Source organism: Panulirus ornatus, chromosome 46 (assembly GCF_036320965.1).
Source record: "Panulirus ornatus isolate Po-2019 chromosome 46, ASM3632096v1, whole genome shotgun sequence".
Classification (NCBI taxonomy): Eukaryota; Metazoa; Arthropoda; class Malacostraca; order Decapoda; family Palinuridae; genus Panulirus; species Panulirus ornatus.
The window spans coordinates 14,550,917-14,561,380 of NC_092269.1; the positions used below are offsets into that span (position 1 = coordinate 14,550,917).

Consider the following 10,464-nt stretch of genomic DNA (forward strand, 5'->3'; position numbering starts at 1 on the left):
GGTTTTTGATAGGGCTGTGCGGAGGAGGGTGGATGTGCTGGAAATGAGATGTTTGAGAACAATATGTAATGTGAGGTGGTTTGATCGAGTAAGGAATGAAAGGGTAAGAGAGATGTGTAGTGGTAAAAAGAGTGTGGTTGAGAGAGCAGAAGAGGGTGTAGTGAAATGGTTTGGTCACCTGGAGAGAATGGGTGAGGTGGAGGGAACGAGGAGAAGTTGGAGACCAAATTGGAGGTGGAAGGATGGAGTGATAAAGATTTTGAGCGATCGGGGCCTGAACGTGTAGGAGGATGAAAGACATGCAAGGAATAGTGTGAATTGGAGGGATGTGGTATACCGGAGTCGACGAGTTGTCAGTGGATTGAACCAGGGTATGTGAAGCGTGTGGGATAAACCATGGAAAGTTTTGTGGGGCCTGGATGTGGAAAGGGAGCTGTGGTTTCGGTGCATTATACATGCCAGCTAGAGACAGTGTGAACGAATGTGGCCTTTGTTGTCTTTTCCCAGCGCTACTTCGCACGCGTACAGCGTAAGGGGGTGTCATTTCGTGTGTGGCGGGGTGGCGAGGGGATTGAATAAAGGCAGTAAGTAAGAACTATGCACATGTGTATATACATGTATATGTCTGTGTATGTGTATATATGTATACGTTGAAACGTATTGGTATGTATATGTGCGCGTGAGGACGTGTATGTATATGCATGGGTATGTGGGTGGGTTGGGCCTTTCTTTCGTCTGTTTCCTTGCGCTACCTCGCTAACGTGGGAGGCAGCGACAGAGTATAATAAATAATATATAAATCAAGTAAGAAATAATTAACACCTTTGCAGGCAATACTGAGACTCTAGCAGCAGCAGGCAACGCGGTAGACAGTATACTGGCCACAGTGTCGCAGCCTCACTGTTCTGTTATCCTTCTCTTGGATGGCAACACTCCGGCCTCATCTGTCTTCACGGTGAGTACCGTCCCCAACCACAACGCTGAGTACCGCCCCCAACCACAACGGTGAGTACCGTCCCCAGCCACAACGGTGAGTACCGTCTCCAGCCGCTACCGTGAGTACCGTCCCCAACCACAACGGTGAGCACCGTACCCATCCACAACAGTGAGTACCGTCCCCATCCACACCGATGAGTACCGTCCCCATCCACAATTGTGAGTACCGTCCCTAAACACAACGGTGAGTACCGTCCCCATCCACACCGATGAGTACCGTCCCCATCCACAATTGTGAGTACCGTCCCTAAACACAACGGTGAGTACCGTCCCCATCCACAATTGTGAGTACCGTCCCTAAACACAACGGTGAGTACCGTCCCTAAACACAACGGTGAGTACCGTCCCCATCCACAGTGGTGAGTACCGTCCCCAACCAAACCGGTGAGTACCGTCCCCATCCACACCGATGAGTACCGTCCCCATCCACAATGGTGAGTACCGTCCCCATCCACAATGTTGAGTACCGTCTCCAACCACAACAGTGAGACATTATCTTGAGACATTTTTTTGTCAGACATAACTTTCTGCGAGTATTTTGTTCATCCAGTAATCGTATATGTTTATGTCTCTTCATAGGAATCAATTTCACTTGACACAGGAGGTAGATAAGTTGCGGGCAGCCCGGGGGATCGTAGTATTGGAAGCTGATATAGATGGTCAGGATGATCGGGTGACACAGACACAACTCTCCTGGATGGTTAGTCAGGCTCGAGAGGTAAGAAATTTTACTCTGATATTACTATTACATTAGGTAAGGTAGTGTGTCATCACTCTTGAGATGTGTTGGTTAACCTTGCGTTCTTACCGGGGTGGAATGGTCACTCTTGCATTACTACGTTGGTATATTGATCACATGCATCACAGTAATGAGAGAAGGACGTCTCTCTTATATCACTTCTACAATGTTGACGCCCGTAGATGCGTCAGTTGTCATGGTGCGTGACGGTGGTGGTGGTGAGCGACGACCCAGTCTTCCTCGCCACCTTCGCCCAGTGGTCCCTCAAGGGCCGCCTCCTGGTGTGGTCCACCAGGCTCCTCGTCCTCACTCGCCTGCCACTCCAGCAGCTGCAAGACCTTCACGAGGTCTTATCTATGACGAACGCAATGTTGCTTATCGTGGAAGATGTTTCAGAATTCCATAGGTAACATTCACTATCATCGTTGATTCTCTCTCTCTCTCTCTCTCTCTCTCTCTCTCTCTCTCTCTCTCTCTCTCTCTCTCTCTCTCTCTCTCTCTCTCTCTCTCTCTCTCTCTCTCTCTCTCTCTCTCTCTCTCTCTCTCTCTCTCTCTCTTTCTCTCTCGATAAGAATATTAATAAAAGCCTTCATAAAAAATGTAAATATCTAAACAATAGGATTCTTTTGCTAACATACTTAACGTTTTCCAACAACACAACACATGTGTACTAAATACCCTCTCATGTGCCACCACCGCACAGGTGTACAGTGTACATATACTTGCCGTACAGCGCCCGGCCACCTCAGGCAGTGAAGATTGCCACCTGGACGGCCACCAGGGACCTAGCTTACACTAGCAAGATGAGGCTCTTCCCTGACAAGTTCTCCAGGCGAGTTACACCAATTTAACACAACCTCCCTCTATACCAATCCGGCCACACACACACACACACACACACACACACACACACACACACACAGACACACACACACACACACACACACACACACACACACACACACGTATATGACATTCAAAGATCAACCAAAAAATTAGGGAAGGTCCAGAGGAGGGAAACAAATATGGTACACGCATATATACATACATATATATATCATCATATATACATATACATACATAGACATACGCATACACAGATATATACATATACACACATGTGCATATTCATGCTTGCCCTCACCCATTCCTGGAGTTACCCGGCCCCACAGGAAAAAGCATCGCTACCCACTGCTTCAGTGAAGTAGCGCTAGAAAGACAGACAAAAATGGGCCACTTTCGTTCATACTTCGGCTCTATCTGGCATAAGTAATGCATCGAAACCACATCTCCTTATCCACATCCACGCCCTACAGATCTTTTTATGGTTTGCCTCAAACGTTTCATATATCCTGGCTCAATCCACTAACAGCACATCGACCCCGGTGTACCACATCGTTTCAATACCTCTGTTCCTTGCAAGCCTCTCACCCTCCTGTATGATCATGCTTCAATCGCTCAAAATCTTTTTCACTACACCCTTCTATCTCCAATTTGGGCTTCCTCTTCTTCTTGTTCTCTCCACCTCTGACACATATTCCTCATTCTCAACCTTTCCTCACTCATTCTCTCCACATGTCCAAACCATTTCAGAACACCCTCTTCTGCTCTCTCAACCACACTCTCTTTATTACCACACATCTCTCTTACCCTTTCATGACTTACTCGATCAAACCCCTTCACGCCACATATTGTCCTGAAGCATTTCATTTCCAACACATCCATTATCCTCGGCACAACCCTATTTATCTCCCATGCCTCACAACCATATAACATTGTTGGAACCATTATTCCTTCAAACATACCCATTTTTGCTCCCCAAGAAAACGTTCTGTCTTCCACACATTCTTTATCGATCCCAGAACCTTCGAGACCTCCCCACTCTGTGACTTACTTCCGCTTCATGGTTCCACTCGCACCAAAATCTAATCCCAGATATCTAAAATACTTCACTTTCTCCAGTTTTTCTCCATTCAAACTTAAATCTCAATCAACTTCTCCCTCAACCATACTGAACCTAATTACCTTGCTCTTATTCACATTTACTCTCAACTTTCTCATTTCACACACTTTTCCAAACTCAGTCACTAACTTCTGCAGTTTCTCACTTAGATCACCCACCAGTGTTTTCATCGGCGAACAACTGTCTCACTTCCAAAGACCTGTCATCCACAATAGACTGCATATTCGCCCCTCTCTCCGAAACTCTTGCGACCTCCCTAACCACTCCATCTATCAACAAATTAAATAACCATAGGAACATCACACACCCCTGCTGCAGAACGACCGTCACTAGGAACCAATCACTCTCCATTCCTCCTACTCGTACATATGCCTTACATCCTTGACAAAAACTTTGCTTCTAGCAGCTTACCTACCACACTATATACTCTTAAGACCTACCACACAACATCTCTATTAGCCCTATCATATGCATTCTTCAGATCCATGAATGACATATACTAATCCGTCTGTTTTTGTAAATTTCTCGCTCACATTCTTCAAAGCAAGTACCTAATTCACACATCCTATACCACTTCTGAAACCACACTGCTTCTCCCCAGTCTGATGCTCTATACATGCTTTCACCCTCTCAATCAACACACTCCTATACAATTTTCCAGAAATGCTCAACAAACTTATACTTCTGTAGTGTGAACACTCACATTTATCCCCTTTGCCTTTGTAGAGTGACACTATACAGATATTCAACAATCCATTGGCATTTCACAATGTTTCATACATATATAACTTGAACCAGGGCATATGAAAGGTTTAGGATAAACCATGGAATATTTTGTTGGGCCTGGATGTGGACAGGCAGCTGTTGTAACGGTGCATTAAAAATGACAACTAGAGACTATGAGCGAATGTGGCCTATTTTATCTCTTCTCCAAGAACTAACTTGCTCAGCCAGGAGGTAGCGTTGCTGTTTCCTATGGAACGGGTTAGCGCCTGGAATGGATGAAGGCAATCAAGTATAAATACGTATATGTGCATATAAGTGTCTGAGTGTATATATATGAATATATATACATATATATATATATATATATATATATATATATATATATATATATATATATATATATATATATATATATATATATATATATATGGCATGTGTACGTGTAGGAAGAGAGGAAAGTGATTGGTTCTCAGTGAATGTAGGTTTGCGGCAGGGGTGTGTGATGTCTCCATGGTTGTTTAATTTGTTTATGGATGGGGTTGTTAGGGAGGTAAATGCAAGAGTTTTGGAAAGAGGGGCAAGTATGAAGTCTGTTGGGGATGAGAGAGCTTGGGAAGTGAGTCAGTTGTTGTTCACTGATGATACAGCGCTGGTGGCTGATTCATGTGAGAAACTGCAGAAGCTGGTGACTGAGTTTGGTAAAGTGTGTGGAAGAAGAAAGTTAAGAGTAAATGTGAATAAGAGCAAGGTTATTAGGTACAGTAGGGTAGAGGGTCAAGTCAATTGGGAGATGAGTTTGAATGGAGAAAAACTGGAGGAAGTGAAGTGTTTTAGATATCTGGGAGTGGATCTGGCAGCGGATGGAACCATGGAAGAGGAAGTGGATCGTAGGGTGGGGGAGGGGGCGAAAATTCTGGGGGCCTTGAAGAATGTTTGGAAGTCGAGAACATTATCTCGGAAAGCAAAAATGGGTATGTTTCAAGGAATAGTGGTTCCAACAATGTTGTATGGTTGCGAGGCGTGGGCTATGGATAGAGTTGTGCGTAGGAGGATGGATGTGCTGGAAATGAGATGTTTGAGGACAATGTGTGGTGTGAGGTGGTTTGATCGAGTGAGTAACGTAAGGGTAAGAGAGATGTGTGGAAATAAAAAGAGCGTGGTTGAGAGAGCAGAAGAGGGTGTTTTGAAGTGGTTTGGGCATATGGAGAGAATGAGTGAGGAAAGATTGACCAAGAGGATATATGTGTCGGAGGTGGAGGGAACGAGGAGAAGAGGGAGACCAAATTGGAGGTGGAAAGATGGAGTGAAAAAGATTTTGTGTGATCGGGGCCTGAACATGCAGGAGGGTGAAAGGAGGGCAAGGAATAGAGTGAATTGGAGCGATGTGGTATACCGGGGTTGACGTGCTGTCAGTGGATTGAATCAAGGCATGTGAAGCGTCTGGGGTAAACCATGGAAAGCTGTGTAGGTATGTATATTTGCGTGTGTGGACGTATGTATATACATGTGTATGGGGGGGGGGGGTTTAGGCCATTTCTTTCGTCTGTTTCCTTGCGCTACCTCGCAAACGCGGGAGACAGCGACAAAGTATAATAAATATAAATATATATATTATCCCTGGGGATAGGGGTGAAAGAATACTTCCCACGCATTCCTCGCGTGTCGTAGAAGGTGACTAGAGGGGACGGGAGCGGGGGACGAGAAATCCTCCCCTCCTTGCATTTTTTAACTTTCTAAAATGGGAAACAGAAGAAGGTGTCACGCGGGGAGTGCTCATCCTCCTCGAAGGCTCAGACTGGGGTGTCTAAATGTGTGTAGATGTAACCAAGATGTGAAAAAAGGAGAGATAGGTAGTATGTTTGAGGAAAGGAACCTGGATGTTTTGGCTCTGAGTGAAAGGAAGCTCAAGGGTAAAGGGGAAGAGTGGTTTGGGAATGTCTTGGGAGTAAAGTCAGGGGTTAGTGAGAGGACAAGAGCAAGGGAAGGAGTAGCACTACGGAAACAGGAGTTGTGGGAGTATGTGATAGAATGTAAGAAAGTAAATTCTCGATTAATATAGGTAAAACTGAAAGTTGATGGAGAGAGATGGTCGATTATTGGTGCATATGCACCTGGGCATGAGAAGAAAGATCATGAGAGGCAAGAGTTTTGGGAGCAGCTGAATGAGTGTTAGTGGTTTTGATGCACGAGACCGGGTTATAGTGATGGGTAATTTGAATGCAAAGGTGAGTAATGTGGCAGTTGAGGAAATAATTGGTATACATGGGGTGTTCAGTGTTGTAAATGGAAATGGTGAAGAACCTGTAGATTTATGTGCTGAAAAAGGACTGATGATTGGGAATACCTGGTTTAAAATGCGAGATATACATAAGTGTATATACGTATGTAAGTATGAGAGATGGCCAGAGGGCGTTATTGGATTACGTGTTCATTGACAGGCGCGCGAAAAAGAGACTTTTGGATGTTAATGTGCTTAGAGGTGCAACTGGAGGGATGTCTGATCATCATCTTTTGGAAGCTAAGGTGAAGATTTGTATGGGTTTTCAGAAAAGAAGAGTGAATGTTGGGGTGAAGAGGGTGGTGAGAGTAAGTGAGCTTGGGAAGGAGACTTGTGTGAGGAAGTACCAGAAGAGACTGAGTACAGAATGGAAAAAGGTGAGAACAATGGAAGTAAGGGGCGTGGGGGAGGAATGGGATGTATTTAGGGAATCAGTGATGGATTGCGCAAAAGATGCTTGTGGCATGAGAAGAGTGGGAGGTGGGTTGATTAGAAAGGGTAGTGAGTAGTGGGATGAAGAAATAAGATTATTAGTGAAAGACAAGGGAGAGGCATTTGGACGATTTTTGGAAAAATGCAATTGAGTGGGAGATGTATAAAAGAAAGAGACAGGAGATCAAGAGAAAGGTGCAAGAGGTGAAAAATCGGGCAAATGAGAGTTGGGGTGAGAGAGTATCATTAAATTTTAGGGAGAATAAAAAGATGTTCTGGAAGGAGGTAAATAAAGTGCGTAAGACAAGGGAGCAAATGGGAACTTCATTGAAGGGCGCAAATGGGGAGGTGATAAAAAGTAGCGGTGATGTGAGAAGGAGAAGGAGTGAGCATTCTGAAGGTTTGTTGAATGTGTTTGATGATAGAGTGGCAGATATAGGGTGTTTTGGTCGAGGTGGTGTGCAAAGTGAGAGGGTTAGGGAAAATGATTTGGTAAACAGAGAAGAGGTAGTAAAAGCTTTGCTGAAGATGAAAGCCGGCAAGGCAGCAGGTTTGGATGGTATTGCAGTGGAATTTATTAAAAAAGGGGGTGACTGTATTATTGACTGGCTGGTAAGGTTATTTAATGTATGTATGACTCATGGTGAGGTGCCTGAGGATTGGCGGAATGCTTGCATAGTGCCATTGTACAAAGGCAAAGGGGATAAGAGTGAGTGCTCAAATTACAGAGGTATAAGTATTGAGTATCCCTGGTAAATTATATGGGAGGGTATTGATTGAGAGGGTGAAGGCATGTACAGAGCATCAAATTGGGGAAGAGCAGTGTGCTTTCAGAAGTGGTAGATGATGTGTGGATAAGGTGTTTGCTTTGAAGAATGTATTTCAGAAATACTTAGAAAAGCAAATGGATTTGTATGTAGCATTTATGGACCTGGAGAAGGTATATGATAGAGCTGATAGAGATGCTCTGTGAAAGGTGGGAGGCAAGTTGGTAAAAGAAGTAAAAAGTTTTTATCGAGGATGTAAGGCATGTGTACGTGTAGGAGGAGGGAAAAGTGATTGGTTCTCAGTGAATGTAGGTTTGCGGCAGGTGTGTGTGATGTCTCCAAGATTGTTTAATTTGTTTATAGATGGGGTTGTTAGGGAGGTGAATGCAAGAGTTTTGTAAAGTGTGGCAAGTATGAAGTCTGTTGTGGATGAGATAGCTTGGGAAGTGAGTCAGTTGTTGTTCGCTGATGATACAGCGCTGGTGGCTGATTCATGTGAGAAACTGCAGAAGCTGGTGAGTGAGTTAGGTAAAGTGTGTGAAAGAAGAGAGTTAAGAGTAAATGTGAATAAGAGCAAGGTTATTAGGTACAGTAGGGTTGAGGTTCAAGTCAATTGAGAGGTAAGTTTGAATGGAGCAAAACTGGAGGAAGTGTTTTAGATATCCGTGAGTGGATCTGGCAGCGGATGGAACATTGGAAGCGGAAGTGAATCACAGAGTGTGGGAGGGGGCGATAATTCTGGGAGCCTTGAAGAATGTTTGGAAGCCGAGAACATATATATATATATATATGGAAGTAAGGGGAGTGGGGGAGGAATGGGATGTATTTAGGGAATCAATGATGGATTGCGCAAAAGATGCTTGTGGCATGAGAAGAGTGGGAGGTGGGTTGATTAGAAAGGGTAGTGAGTGGTGGGATGAAGAAGTAAGAATATTAGTGAAAGAGAAGAGAGAGGCATTTGGACGATTTTTGCAGGGAAAAAATGCAATTGAGTGGGAGATGTATAAAAGAAAGAGACAGGAGGTCAAGAGAAAGGTGCAAGAGGCGTAAAAACGGGCAAATGAGAGTTGGCGTGAGAGAGTATCATTAAATTTTAGGGAGAATAAAAAGATGTTCTGGAAGGAGGTAAATAAAGTGCGTAAGACAAGGGAGCAAATGGGAACTTCAGTGAAGGGCGCAAATGGGGAGGTGATAAAAAGTAGTGGTGATGTGAGAAGGAGATGGAGTGAGTATTTTGAAGGTTTGTTGAATGTGTTTGATGATAGAGTGGCAGATATAGGGTGTTTTGGTCGAGGTGGTGTGCAAAGTGAGAGGGCTAGGGAAAATGATTTGGTAAACAGAAGAGGTAGTGAAAGCTTTGCGGAAGATGAAAGCCGGCAAGGCAGCAGGTTTGGATGGTATTGCAGTGGAATTTATTAAAAAAGGGGGTGACTGTATTGTTGACTGGTTATTTAAGGTTATTTAATGTATGTATGACTCATGGTGAGGTGCCTGAGGATTGGCGGAATGCGTGCATAGTACCATTGTACAAAGGCAAAGGGGATAAGAGTGAGTGCTCAAATTACAGTGGTATAAGTTTGTTGAGTATTCCTGGTAAATTATATGGGAGGTTATTGATTGAGAGGGTGAAGGCATGTACAGAGCATCAGATTGGGGAAGAGCAGTGTGGTTTCAGAAGTGGTAGAGGATGTGTGGATCAGGTGTTTGCTTTGAAGAATGTATGTGAGAAATACTTAGAAAAGCAAATGGATTTGTATGTAGCATTTATGGATCTGGAGAAGGCATATGATAGAGTTGATAGAGATGCTCTGTGGAAGATATTAAGAATATATGGTGTGGGAGGAAAGTTGCTAGAATCAGTGAAAAGTTTTTATCGAGGATGTAAGGCATGTGTACGTGTAGGAAGAGAGGAAAGTGACTGGTTCTCAGTGAATGTAGGTTTGCGGCAGGGGTGTGTGATGTCTCCATGGTTGTTTAATTTGTTTATGGATGGGGTTGTTAGGGAGGTAAATGCAAGAGTTTTGGAAAGAGGGGCAAGTATGAAGTCTGTTGGGGATGAGAGAGCTTGGGAAGTGAGTCAGTTGTTGTTCGCTGATGATACAGCGCTGGTGGCTGAATCATGTGAGAAACTGCAGAAGATGGTGACTGAGTTTGGTAAAGTGTGTGGAAGAAGAAAGTTAAGAGTAAATGTGAAAAAGAGCAGGGTTATTAGGTACAGTAAGGTTCAGGATCAAGTCAATTATGAGGTGAGTTTGAATGAAGAAAAACTGGAGGAAGTGAAGTGTTTTAGATATCTGGGAGTGGATCTGGCAGCGGAAGGAAACATGGAAGCGGAAGTGGATCATAGGGTGGGGGAGGGGGCGATAATTCTGGGGGCCTTGAAAAATGTGTGGAAGTCGAGAACATTATCTCGGAAAGCAAAAATGGGTATGTTTAAAGGAATAGTGGTTCCAACAATGTTGTATGGTTGCGAGGCGTGGGCTATGGATAGAGTTGTGCGCAGGAGGATGGATGTGCTGGAAATGATATGTTTGAGGAAAATGTGTGGTGTGAGGTGGTTTGA

General features: G+C 44.1%; 1 protein-coding gene across 1 annotated transcript in view; it reads left to right on the forward strand.

The window, feature by feature from the left end:
• Window positions 1–1,555: 1,555 nt before the first annotated feature.
• Window positions 1,556–10,464, forward strand: part of LOC139763315 (uncharacterized) — a 138,547-nt gene continuing 129,638 nt past the window's right edge. The window contains exons 1-3 of the mRNA XM_071689337.1: window positions 1,556–1,714; window positions 1,918–2,141; window positions 2,439–2,567. Coding sequence (XP_071545438.1) covers window positions 1,556–1,714; window positions 1,918–2,141; window positions 2,439–2,567 — 512 coding nt within the window. The remainder of the gene's footprint in view (window positions 1,715–1,917; window positions 2,142–2,438; window positions 2,568–10,464) is intronic.